At 39.7% G+C, this 14,505-nt stretch overlaps 1 protein-coding gene across 1 annotated transcript in view; it reads left to right on the forward strand.

Moving 5' to 3' along the window:
* Positions 1 to 14,505, forward strand: part of polk (polymerase (DNA directed) kappa) — a 59,100-nt gene that overhangs the window by 33,951 nt on the left and 10,644 nt on the right. Inside the window, exons 8-13 of the mRNA XM_012967421.3 lie at positions 637 to 761; positions 3,401 to 3,567; positions 5,906 to 5,938; positions 8,475 to 8,571; positions 10,688 to 10,859; positions 11,595 to 12,527. Of these exons, the coding sequence (XP_012822875.2) occupies positions 637 to 761; positions 3,401 to 3,567; positions 5,906 to 5,938; positions 8,475 to 8,571; positions 10,688 to 10,859; positions 11,595 to 12,527 (1,527 nt within the window). The remainder of the gene's footprint in view (positions 1 to 636; positions 762 to 3,400; positions 3,568 to 5,905; positions 5,939 to 8,474; positions 8,572 to 10,687; positions 10,860 to 11,594; positions 12,528 to 14,505) is intronic.

Here is a 14,505-nt window from a genome sequence, read left to right on the forward strand (position 1 = left end):
GCTGGTGCTGCGACTGCTTATTCTTTCTAATATGCTTGTTATCAGTAACCAGGATGAAGAGCCAGTAGCCTTACATCAATTTCAGTTCATGCTTTAGTGCCTTTTTGTATTACACTCAGCAAGAACATTTCCGAGACAATCTTTCTTTCAAGGTCCCAGCCATTGTTTCATTTCGATATTTTGCAATAAATTAATCTTATGGGATCAGTTTATGGTTTAAAAATACCCTCTTGCATTTTTCAAACTTCGCTATTTTTAGTGAAGTGTCACCTTCAGATGTAGATACTGTGTATGCTGGAGCACTGTGCATGATCACAATATCTTCCTCTCACATATATTAATTGCATGCTGCCAGCTATATTCAGTGCTGTGGGTGCAGCAGTTTGGCCTCATTTATACTTACCAGGAAAACTAATAAGTCTTTCTTAGTATAAGCCCAGAATTGGTCCCTGTTGATTACAGTGTCATAATTGCAGGCTTGTCGATTGTCATTGGAACAGTCACTGGGATCTGCAAGTGATTCCTGATACTTTGTTGCATGTCCACTTTGCTGCAAAAAACTCCCAGGATCACCCTGTGTGCCATTACCTAGTAAATACTTATTTCCTTGCAGTTTTTGGTTTTCTTTCCTTTAAGGCATTGCTCCAAATATGATGCTGGCAAAAGTTTGCAGTGATAAGAATAAGCCCAATGGACAATACAGGATTTTTAATGACAAGCAAGCCATCAAGGACTTCATCAAAGACTTGCCAATTAGAAAGGTTGGTATTTTATCAATTTTGCACATATTTGAGGTCCCTGTGCTTAACAACTAAAGCAAAGCCTCCCACACATTTAGCTAGCTAATTGGGCACAGGTATATAATATGTTACCCGGAAACCTGTTATCCAGAAAGCAGGGCCGGAACTAGGGGTAGGCAGAAGAGGCAGCTGCCTAGGGCGCAAACACGGGGGGGCGCCAGGCAGGAACCTCTTCTGCCTACCCCTAGCTCCTTTTTCATTGCCCCCGCCGCTTGTCAATACGCGGTGGGGGCAATGAACTATCGCGTAGCCACCGCCCCCTCCCTCCCCCGGAACTGCGCATGCGCGCTGAAACGCGAGGGGGAGCGGAAGGTGCAGGGGCGAGGTGGCTGACCCGGTTGCCTAGGGTGCCTGGTCGGCTTGGCCCGCCCCTGCCAGAAAGTTCTGAATTATGGGAAGGAAATCTCCCACAGACTCCTTTTAAGGAAATAATTCAAATTTTTTTCTTTTTTTCTGTAATAATAAAACAGTACAGGTATTGGACCCATTATCCATAATTCTTGGGGCCTGGGGTTTTATAGGTAAGGGATCTTTCCGTAATTTGGATCTTTATATTTTAAGTATACTAAATAATAATTTAAACGTTAAATAAATCCAGTTTTCTTAACAGGAGCGATTACAATTGCTGGGGGTTCTTTTGGCACCCCCTCAGTGATTTTTACCTTTTCTTCTCTACCACTGATGCAGTTATGTGCATCTTTTATCACACGTAGTACGGGCACTTCCTGTGCATGTCCCCTATATATTTTATGTTTGGTAGACTGCTTCAGTGGTTAAAGCAAGCCCTTAATTATGGCTTTATGATATTTCACTTTATGGTATTACAGTGCATGGGAAAAATATTAAAAAAATATTTGTTTATTGAAGAGAAAGCCATATAAGCCACCCCTTTAAACATGGGCGTCCGCAGAAAATTTTCCAATGGGGGGCAAGTAAGCTAGCATCATCCTGCAACAGATAAATATATATATATACATGATGTAAACTCTCACTGGGTGCCAGACTGGAGCGGCTTTCAGGAGGTCGTGATGTCACAGTCACGTGACCAGAATGTGGGCGGGGACAGTTTAAAGTCACTTAGGGGCGTGTCCAGCGCCTGTACCTGCTAGGGAAAAGCCCGCCTCCTCACAGTGCCACATGAGAAACGGGGAGAGGAGTTGAGGTGAAGGTTGTAGTAATAGGGGGCATGGACGGTGCAGATGTGTACAGATAGAGGGGCTGCGAGTGGAGCTGCGCTTACGGAACTGGGGTGGGTGTGAGGGTCGTACCGAGCGGCTACAGGAGCTACAAAAAGGGCTTCAGGGAGCGGCCGGTGTGATGCGTCCAGTTGTGCGGCCAGAGGCGGGGCACCCTTTCATTTGTTTGGGATTTGGGGGGGAGGCATGGGAGTGTGTATGTGTAGGAATGCTTGGGGTGGGCAGGCTCTCTCTTAGCGGGGCAAATGGATAGGAGCAGCGATAGTGCTGCACATGTACATGTAGACAGAGGGCAACTGGAGTAGAACAGTATATAGTGTTGCACATATATAATATAACTAATAATATCCCGGGATCGCCTCTAAAATTACATTCCTGTGTTTGGACTCACTGGCCAGTTCCAACCTGTATGGAAACAACATCGGTGCGGGAAACATTCACAGGAGACAGTGTTTTATTTTATGAGGGTTGAGCAGCTGCACTCAAACCCAACATAACCCTGTGCCATGTAAGCGCCTATGGACCCTCCTCAGACAGCTGCCGCTGGACTGTCTGCTGGCCGTAGGTGGTGCTGCCTCTGACGTCACGAGTGGGAAGTGCAGGGGAGATGCTGCAGCCGGCAAGTCAGAAGTCCGACTGAGGTTTTTTTTGCTACTTTTCCAGGGGGGCAAGTGCCCCCTCTTGCCCCCTTCTGTGGACGCCCATGCCTTTAAACCTTATTGGAGGCAAAACAATCCTTTTGGATTTATGGAGATCAGAATTATGTAATGATTCCTTATTTGGAACATTCCCCAGGTCCTGAGCATGTTGGATAACCGGTCAATACTTGTACTGCAACTAAGGTATTAATTCGCTTATATTGGAAGTTGGTATGCCCTCAGTCTATCTGTATAATTAGAGAGTAAATATGATTTGCTTAAAGAACTGTAGTGTAACCTTGACTCCAGTGTACATAGGCAAAGACCTTGTAGAATGACTTTCATGTAAATGACTTACAATGTGAGTTAGTAGGGGAGGTTTTGGGTGTTTTAGCGATGTGGTTTTTTTTTTTTTTACTTAGTGGAAATTTTCATCAAATGTGCATTCAGGTTATTATTTTATCACAACAAAACGATACATCAATAGATAAAGTAATAAAACTTTATGTAAATATTTTGTAGAAACCTTGGGCTCTTATCTCCTCTCTCTTGCCAAACACATTGCATTTGCTGCATGCTGTGTATATAGATATGCACAGGGATAGCATCTAAATAAAATTTTGTCTGCAAATCACTGATACGAGATCACAGAATGCTAAACATAACCGTACAAATGCCAGCCTGTAATTGCTTATAAATTCTATTTACTCTTTCAAAATGTACAAATCAACCGTAAATAACATAGGGCAGCATGTTTGGATTCTAGGTACCTGGCATTGGCAAAGTAACAGAGAAAATGTTGAAGGCTCTGGGAATTATAACTTGTACAGACCTCTACCAGCAGAGGGCACTGCTCTCACTCCTCTTCTCTGAGACTTCTTGGCAGAATTTTGTGCACATATCACTGGGGCTTGGCTCAACACATGTAGAAAGGTAAGAGTGTGCTGGTGCTGTATTCACAGGATTTCATTCATCCGTCTTTGTCCTATGTCAGTGCAAGTCCAATGCAAGGAGAGGAATATTTTGCTAATGTACATCATTTCCCTGTTTGGATTTACTACCCATATATCTACCTCTACTCTTTGAAGCAAAGCAACCATAGTACACATATACACATGTACACAATACACATAGTTGTTTCCACACACAAAAAAGACAGAAATGATCCCACATAACTCACTTAGACATTTTTTCTGTATAATACATCCAGTAACTTTGAAAGCCATAACAATGCTTACAGGAGAACGGATTTTTTATATACTGAACCAATCTGCCATATATTGTGACATTTATTTTTTGTATACAGTATATTGTGAGTGGATCCCTAAGCTCAGGTAAGTGACAGCGGCGCAGACAATGCAGTGAATCAGTAGAAAAGAAGATGGGGAGCTGCTGGGGCATCTTTGGGGGCACATATCTTCCCTTCTACAGGGCTGTGGTTGCCTTGGGCCGGTACAGAAACCCAAAACATAAAGTACAACATTTCTACTCTACTTTTTTAGTTCTCCTTTAAGTGTTGAGCTGCTCTGTAGGAAGTATTGGGCATTCACTTGGAAACTGGGCTGTTGTTGTAGAACAATATATAATTGCTCTGCCTGCTTGCATAAACTAGTCAAGTGAATGGTCAGTAAAAGATCTGTCTGTAGATTTATGTAACCACTGGGGTGAGCTGTCAGCCGATATGATGATGGAAACCAATTGTAAAAACTATTAGCACTGCATCTGTGTGATTTAATAACTAGTTCTTTCGACACATTTCTTTTCTAGTCAGGATTGATCACAGGAATAATGCAATTCCAATTTGACCTGAAATCACGTAAAGACTTCAAACAAAGCTGTACTATATACTGAAGAATTCTCAGATAAAGGGTTGATACCCCGGCATCCATCATTGCACTGCTAATAGAAGTCACCTATGCAAATTGACCAGTAGTACATAATGATCCTGTTACTATGAGGGTTTCCACCTGGTCAGCATTTATGACCCTGGTGGGGTTAAAAACTATACTTGATACCAATGTTATTACTAGGGAAGAATTTAAAAAAATACAGGAAGGCTGGTATTTCCTTTCCAGAAAACTGGAAAACAAAAATGGCAATTCTATTACTATTTAACCAGTGTAATGTCAATGTTTACCCCAACCCTAATGACTTTACTTAATTGTGGCTTTCCTGGTCCATAATTACTGTGTTCTGAAAAGACTATAATGAGGCTGTAAAAGCACCAGTATTTCTCTTGCTACCCACGAGTTATGACTAATCTACTGATAAATAACTATAGCCTAGGTGTTAGAACTGGCAGAAGGGTGAAAATACACATGCAGATGAGTGCATTATATAATTTATCTGAGAATTATATGTAAGAAATAGTGTTCCTTTTCTGTTGTTTTATTACTTGGGAAGGCAGTGCTTGATGTACAGTATGTATTGATTAACATTCTTCCATCCATTGTAAGCCAATATATGTAATCGCAACGACATTCCCAGCTTAAAGTTTGGGTAGCAAAGGTAGGCAAACCTCTCAACAAACTCCATAGGTTTTATTATAGGCTGTTATTAACTTGGTAGGTTGTATCATGGCAGTACACTATCTACAAGAGAAAGCTGGTTACATCTTTACTGGAACAATACAAAAGATTTAAAGGAAAACTACAACTTCATTATGAATACTTAGCCAACAGATTTTTTTTTTAGTTTTACAGCAAGCACAACAATTATGCAGTGGTTCAGTATAGTCCAGGGGGGTATCATTTAGTACTTAAAATGGCTGTTTTTCTATTTTGGATTATCCAATAGCACATACTACAGGTATGGGACTTGTTATCCAGAATGCTCAAAACCTGGGGTTTTCAAGATAAGGGAACTTGGATTTTGGATATCCAAACTTTGTCTAATAAAAAAAAATATTTGAACCTTAGATAAACCCAATAGAATTTTTTTGCCTCCAATAAGGATTAATTATATCTTAGTTAGGATTAAGTACAGGGTGTTCAGGGGTATAGTTTCCCTTTAACTTTTGAAATGCCAGTTTTTCCTCTTTCTCCAGCACATCCAATTCGGTTGACTTATGGAATGTTCCGAAAAAATCAAAAGGAAACCATTTTGTCATGGGGAACTTAAATTCAGTTTTTCTAGGTATTGAAAGTCACAGATGTATTATCGATGGTACCTGCAAGTAAAATAGAGTTATTGTTCTTTACAGATCTTTAAAATGCATTTTCTCTGCTTCTCTGTATTCACTTCTTATTGCAATTCTTTGTATTTTTTTTAGAGATGGAGAAAGAAAAAGCATGAGTACAGAAAGGTATGTTACAGTTATTACTCAGACATTTTGTTCTCCATAATACACTTATTATTGTATGTTCCTTGTTTGGCTTTATATAAATAGGTGAAGGCTATACGCAACACCAGAGATAGACACGTACATGTACATTATGGATTGCTTAATCAATTTTCTGTACTGTACATTCATGATTGAAAAACATGCAGGTTGTTTGACTCCTGATAAACTAAACCCTCTAGTGTCTATCAATATGATAGAGACTTTAGATTGTAAGCTCCACTAGGCAGGGGACTAATAAGAACAATGTAAAATCTGCACACGGCTGCAGAATATTACAGCGCTATATATAGCGGTCTTAGCAAATAATGTTCAAAGAAAAACTCCCAATAGCAATATTACTGTCCAGCAGCATTATGACACCGAACACACCTTATAAAATAATAATAACAGAAAAAAGTGACATGACTGGAAATGAGTACAGAGGCCACTATCTTGCAGATTATATCTGTATCACCAGAAAATTACCAGTTTAAGCATAGCTTAATCAGCATTATCAGAACATGGTATAATGTCCAAAGAAAGTCAAAGGATATGGTATTGTTGGAAAACTTCTTTTCTTGTCACAAGTTCAAAAAAATGGGTAACCTGTGTAAGACATAAGGTTGCCAATTTGCCATGTGTAAGACACATTGAAGGTAGGAGGGTGGGTTATGCAGTGAATCCGGGAAGAAAACAGGTAAGATTGGGGTGGATCAGGGGTTACAAATTTACCAACAACTACTTTGGCATAAATTTGTAATACCGGCCCTGGCCTTGGCAGGTGTTTTACTGGCTAGGCTGGGTTGCAACCCTGGTAAGACACTGGCTCTGGAAGGTGGGGAAAGCTTGCTTATCCCAGTGTACCATTGTCATTGTAGAAATGACATATTCACAGGCCTTAACTGGTGGACTTTGGCACTTTGATTTGTTTATCACAAAAGGCTACTGCAACACCCATTCACACCTAGGGTTAGTTCTGTAAAGATAAGTAATCACTAAATATGTTACTACTACATTATATGTACTGAGGTATCTGTATGGGTCAAAGTACACATTGCTCAGCTGGTAAATGGCTTCCCCACCCAATGTGGCCAACTTTATTGCACTAGCACTCCATGTGATCTCACTGTTGACCCTAAGACTGAATGTTTTAATGAGCCCTTATTGGCCTAGCATGTTGGGGACAGAAGCAGGTAAAGATCTAATTATTTGGTGGTATGTAACATTAAATAAGCTCCTCTAGGATTAATTACATTTATTAACAAGCTGTCAGGCAAAGCTAAAAATCAGAACTAGTGATGAGCGAATCTGTCCCGTTTCGCTTCGCCAAAAAATTGGCGAATCTTTCAAAAGATTCACGAAATGGCGGAAAATTCGCGAAACAGCGGCTATTCTTTCGTTGCACGGCTATTCTTTTGTTGCACGGCTATTCTTTTGTTGCGTGGCTATTCTTTTGTTGCACGGCTATTATTTGTGGCCTGAGATTATTCTTTTGTCGCACGGCTATTCTTTTGTCGCCCGCGGCTATTATTTTGTCGGGCGCAACTATTCTTTTGACGCAGGCGCCAATTTTTGGATGTGCAGCAAATTTTTTCATCCGTTTCACGAAACAATCCGCCAATGGCGAAACGCGGAAATTCCCCGCAAATCCATGCCTGGCGAAACATTTCGCCCATCACTAATCAGAACTACATTCATAGTTACAATGGGTTGAAAAAGACCATGAAGTTCAACCGTTCCAAGTGAATCCGGCACACAAACCTATACTGACCTATATATATATATATATATAAATATATATACATTCAAATACATAACTATATATAACAACATCAATACTAATTGTAGATTTTAGTATCACAATAGCCTTGTCATTAACTTTATCATTATCATTAACTTTCTGTGAGGTACTGTATCAAACGCTGTAGCAAAGTCTAAGTAGATGACATCCACTACAATTCCAGCATCGAGGTTCCTGCTCACCTCATCATAAAAGGCAATTAAATTATGTCTGGCAAGATCTGTTACACATTAAACCATGCTGGCACAAACTAATAGTATTGTGATTAGCAATTTATTCAAGTACCCTACCCCTTATTACCCCTTCCAAAAGCTTTCCTACAACTGATGTCAGACTAAAAGGCCTATAATTTTCAGGGATCTTTTTTTGAATAATGGAACCACATTAGCATTTGCCAGTCCTGCCATCCGGTCCTGGACCTTTGTTTACCTTTACATGTTCAAGTCTCTTGAATTTCCTCCTGAGTGACCCATGCGTCAGTAGTTATATAACTAAAATATAGGAGCAAGACTGTTTTCTGCACTTGAAAAATGGCTGTGACAATGGGCCATGTTATGCCAGCATGCATCAATGTATAGTTCATATTCATGGATGATGTGTTTAGGTTCTCACCTTAGTGCATGCAGGAATTTTAAATGCTCCTATAACAAAAGAACCTAAAGCATATTCGTATGTTTAGTGCTGTAGGCTGCATTGTGACTAAATTGTGTTTTGCAGAACCTTTAGTGAAATTAGTTCTTCTGAGGAGCAGTATGGCCTGTGCCAGGAGCTTTGCAGAGATCTCGCCCAGGACCTACAGAAGGAAGGGCTCAAGGTATGTATGATTAGCTTTTAGTAATCAAGTGTAGTTACAATAAAAATATAAGCAGATAAATGTCACATTTAATGCTATAGATTACTAGACAAAGGTAGTACTTTATTACAGTGTTTTCTGAATAACCATTTTTTCCACTCTGAGTAACAAGGGTAACATGCTGGCATGGTTAGCAATAATAATGTTAAAAACGTACTTTTGGTTAATTTCTTTTTTTCTGGCATAAATGATCATGGTGGGTAAAAGGCATTGCCTAAATCATCCCAATTTTCCCAATTTTGGGAATTTTGGCATGATTTACATTTTTTGGTGTTAGCAGTCCAAGAACAAGCTTCTGCCTGTGATGATTCTGTTTCATAGCATTTATCATTTTTTAAAAAAAATTTGATTATTTTCAGATATTGCTGAACATACAGGTATGGGGCCTGTTATTCAGAATGCTTGGGACCTGGGGTTTTCTGTGTAAGGGGTCCTTCTGTAATTTGGAACTGCATACCTTAAAGGAACAGTAACACCAAAAAATGAAAGTGTATAAGAGTAATTACAATATAATGTACTGTTGCCCTGCATTGCTACAACTGGTGTGTTTGCCTCAGAAAGACTACTATAGTTTATATAAGTAAGCTGCTGTGTAGCCCCGGGGGCAGCCATTCAAAGGAGAAAAGGCACAGGTTACTTAGCAGATAACAGACAAACGCCCATTATTTGGAGTTTATCTACTAGTTATCTGCTATGTAACCTGTGCCTTTTCTCCTTTTTTCCAGCTTAAATGGCTGCCCCCATGGCTACACAGCAGCTTCTTTATATAGTAGCTTTTCTGTAGCAAAAACACCATTTTTTTGCAGAGCAACAGTACATTATATTTTAATTACTTTAAAACACTTTAATTATTTGATGTTACTGTTCCTTTAAGTTTACTAAAAAAGCATTTGAACATTAATTAAATCCAATAAGATTGTTTTGCCTCCAATGAGGATTAATTATATTGTAGTTAAGTACAAGGTACTGTTTTATTATTACAGAGAAAATAGAAATTATTTTTAAAAATTGCATGGCCTTCCTGTAATTCAGAGCATTCTGGATAACGGATTTCTAGATAACTGATGCCATACCTATATTAGCAAAATCCCCGTCCAATATTTGGATTTTTTGTTGAAATTATAAAGTTTATAGAGTTTTAAAGTTTTAATTCTAGTAGCCCCTTGTGCTTTTGCCTAAGCTTGGTCTCCTGGATCCCTGCCGTCCTACTCTCATTCAGTCTATTTATCTAAGAGCCTTGGTTTATAAAGTGCAAGCAAGCCTGAGTTTCCCACTGAGATTTTTCTATTGACAGGGGTGGAATTGTTGTGTTTCCAGATTCAGATCCAGGAACACGCTTGTGCTAAAAATTTTCTTCCCATTTCCTGTTTTTTTTTCTTGCCCACAGCTATTTCCTTCTTTCAATCTCTGGAACTGCTGTCTAATCAAATACTGATTTTTTTTTTTTTTTTTTTTGGGAAAGTTACAGCTACTAAGCTCAAATTAAAGGAGTAGTTCATCTCCGGATAATAGCATACAGGATTTTAACCTTTAAGTTAGATTTCAGTATGTTACAGAATGTCCTGGTTTTGCTAACTTTTCTTTTTTATACTGTTGAATTATTTGCCTTCTTCTGCCTCTTTCCAGCTTTGAAATGGGGGTCACTGACCCCAGCAGTCAAAGTCTAATGCCCCACAGAGAGAATAGTTGCCTGTGATAAATCTCTGCTACCGCGTGCGACTAATCTTGCCGGCAACAAAGTAAATTGTTGGTGGAAAGGCAAACGCGTCACTTTGTTCTTCCAGTTTTCTCCTGCAGGCAACTTTGCGCAACTTTGGAAGAGGAAGCATCGCGGATGCCTTTCCACCGGCGATTCACTTTTAAAACACCCCTTTGTGACAGAGTACAGATATTTTTATCAGGCTACTGTGGCCTGACAATCATTTTGTGAGCACTTGCATCACTGACCCTGCATACTGCAATTAGAAATATGTTTTAAGCTATCCTTATGCTATAGTGAAACCTATTAGCCAGCTAAAAGTCATTCATAGAAACCATGACAGAACTGTACGGTAACTTACCTCTCAATTTTTTATAGGGTAAAACTGTGACAATAAAACTGAAAAATGTTAAATTTGAGGTACGAACCAGAGCCCTGACGGTTGGATCCACAGTTTCCACAGAAGAGGAGATCTTTGCTGTTGCTAAAGAAATTCTTAAAGCAGAAATTGATTTGGCATCGCCAGAGCCATTACGGCTAAGGCTAATGGGTAATTGTTATCTAGGGCAAAACTTTAGTATACAACATCATATGTATGATTTTTAATGCATGTATGAGGAAACATATACCCCCTGGGATCCCGAGTTCCAGAATAGTTTAGTTTTCTGATAAGAAATAAGATTTAAGAAATAAAGGAAATCTGGATAACAAAGCTGAGAAAAAAAATATCTAAGCTAATTTAAATCAGGGATGTCCAACTGGTGAACTTCCAGCTGTTGTTGACTACAGGTTGGACGTCCCAAGTGTTAGGGGGTGCTTGTAGTTGTATAGACTACAAGTTGTGTGTCCTTTACTAGAATACTAAGTTTACTAAGTTGTTATGTAAGGCTGGTAGCCATGACAGTAGTATACATATTGAACATGAAATGTGATTCTTGTTCTCACTCTTCCACATATCATGCATTGAAAAAGAAAAAAGTTTCCAGAGGAGCACTGGGCTTAGTTATATAAGTACCTATTTATTGGTAAATAGGTATTGGTAAAAATCAGGTTGCACAGTGGCTAGCCTGGTTAACTTGCAGCACAAAGGTGCTACGGTAGGTTCTGATCCTGCCCGTCTGTATAGAATTCACATGTTAACTAAGTGTTTGTGTGGGTTTTCTAGAGATGCTTTTGTTTCCTTCTACAGTCTAAGAACCTGCAGGTTAATAAGCTTTTGATGAAATTGACCGTAGTTCATTGCCAGACATGCTAGCTTTCATGTTGTTTTTATCCATGATTTTAGGTGTTCGAGTGTCAGGTTTCTTAACTGAAGAAGAGAAAAAACATCACCAGAAGAGTATTACTGGTTTTCTGCATGTAAGCAAGCCTGGAAGCTCTTCTTCATTGGGACAGTCTGATAAAGCAAATCCATCTGCACTGGCCACAGGTCCTCAGAGACAGAGTTTTTTCAATCAGAAGCGAGCAGCCAGGGAACATATGGTACAAGAAAAGCATGCAGTTTGTAGTGGATTTGTTAAAAGTGAGGATGCAACAATATCAGACTCAGAAGGAAAAACAGAAACATTAGACTTAGAAAATGTGAGCCAAAAACCAGAATTTACTTGCCCAATATGTTTTCTGAAAGAAAGCGACTGGGATCTTGCATCCTTTAATAAGCACATTGACAAATGTTTAAGTCGATCACCTATATCTAGTGAGCTTGAAAGTCCATATAAAGAAGGTGCTGTTATGATGAGGAATGAAGTTGGTGATATGGAAATCCAGTGTGAAGGCATACACAATGCTGATGTTTGTGCGAAGAAGCAAATAGGACATACAAGGCCTTTGGATGCATTTGATGACTCTGGTATTAATAATACTGAAACCACAACAGTTGAAGATGTTGAAATGAACGTAAACATGGACCAAAGCCATCACTCAATTATTGCCACAAGTATAAAGAATGAGTACAAGATGGCTTCTGAGCCTATCTATGCAGAAAATCTAATAGAATGTAAAGTGAACCTCAGCGATACAGAAGTGGCCCATCCAAGTTCAGCTGCCCCCTGTGAAGAACAATCTTTTATTTGTCCAGTCTGTAACATAAGACAAGACACAGCAGATCTTGCAGCATTTAACAGACATGTAGATGTGTGCCTTAATAAAGGAATTATTGAAAAGCTTACTGAGGAAACAGTGATTATAAAACACCCAACACCAAGTTCTCAACACACAGGTGAGTACTCCACCATCTGCCTACAGAGAATCATTGAGGCCTTATGATCATGATGATTTAATGTTCTTCTAGAGAGCTCCAATATCTAACTTTTATTTATCTATTATTTAATTTAGCTTTTATAGTGTTCTAGATTAATTAGAAAGTGGTCAAATTATATGAAACACGCCAGCACCTGTACTCAACTCACTCATTCCTTCTGCCAGTCAGTATGCAGTCAGTCAGTATGTAGGTAATAACAGTGCCAATTAGAAACAGGTATTAAAACTCGAACCCTTAATTTAGACTAATTGAAGAAGCGATCCCTACCTATAGCCAAACAAATATATTCAAGGACATTGGACATATTGATGGTGTCATTGGCAATCCTCCAGACCTGCATTTTATCGGAATATATCTGTATACTGACCTAGTCTATGTGACTTTTGAAGCAGAAAAAGTTTGCCCTTGTGTTTGGTTTAGTGTTTGGGCTCTGGCATCTCAATGCAGTGCTTCCACTGCTTTCAAGCCCCACCTTGCAGGTCTAACTTTTGCTCATATTTTTCTATAGCACATAACATTCGGCCATAGTTCCAAGATTGTCTAGGGCAGCAAAGGTAAGCTCTGCTTCCTCTTTGCTTGTGCATGTGCTGATTCACCAACACTTGAATATGATACAGATAGAATTTTCAGACATGTCGTGAGGTGTATCAAAAGAGGCGCAAGGTGGTTCAAGCAGCCAAAAAATGTGTATGTATGGGTAGCTTTTTCAGTGCATTGTCTAATGCTACTTTTCTCACTTTTCTCCTGCAATAAATATTTTCAGTAGTGTAATTTATCAAAAAATAATGCTTGATTTTGATACTGAAGAGCAGGGATCCCCAACCTTTTATACCCATGAGCCACATTCAAATGGAAAAAGTGTTGAGGAGCAACACAAGTATGAAAAATGTTTCTGGGGGTGCAAATAAGAGCTATACTTGGCTATTTGGTAGCCCCTATTTTGACTGAAAGCCTGTAGAAGGCTTTACACTGGATTTTTTGCAACACTTGCCTCCAAGCCAGGAATTCAAAAATGAGCACCTGCTTTGAGGCCACTGAGAGCAACAGCCAAGGGGTTGGGGAACTACATGTTTCTCACGAGCCACTGGTTGGGGATCACTGGTGAAGAGTATTATATGTTATTTGTTACAGGTAACTCTCCCTCTCCATTTAAAACAACAATCTATGTGCAGCAAAAAGTCACATCTATTTTTGTCTGTATCATAGTAGCCTTGGGGAATAATCAAAGAAAGGATAATAAAAGCACAGTATCAAAATTTCATTACTGGCTTGTATCCTGGGAGCAATAAAGCTGTAGTTGTCTGTACTGCTTGAGTTAAAGCATTAGATTCCAGCATAGAAAATTAGCACAAAATGTCATGAAAATGCCTTCCCTTTCATTGCTAGTCTCTGATTTAGGGCTCTGGTACACGGGGAGATTAGTCGCGGCGGGGCGATTTCGGGAAATCGCCGAAAAAGCCTCGCAAGTCTTTTTCGGCGATTTGCGCGAAATTGCGCCGCCGCGTCTGCCATCCCGCCGGCGACTTACATGTTCGCCGGTGGGATGGCAGGGGGCATGGGCGTCCACAGAAGGGGGCAAGAGGGGGCACTTGCCCCCCCCTGGAAAAGTAGCAAAAAAAACAAAAACCTTACTCCGTTTCTGCAGTCCCCTCGAGCCCGTTTTTGCTGTGCTCCGATTGGATCTTTCTTCTTGTGGATTCTCCAATCAGAGCACAGCTTCCTTGACAGACAGTAAAATTGACCAATCAGAGCACACATGCACACAGGGATCGGGAGATTTTGCAAACTGGAAACAGAAATAAAGACTGAAAAGAAGAATCTGCCCCTGTAACTTTACCTAAGAACCAACTCTCAACTTTTGCTGCAGTTTTCATCCCACAGGTACTATACCCAGGCACTATACCCAGGCACTATACCCAGGTACTATACCCAGGCA

This window comes from Xenopus tropicalis, chromosome 1 (genome assembly GCF_000004195.4).
Source record: "Xenopus tropicalis strain Nigerian chromosome 1, UCB_Xtro_10.0, whole genome shotgun sequence".
NCBI lineage: Eukaryota > Metazoa > Chordata > Amphibia > Anura > Pipidae > Xenopus > Xenopus tropicalis.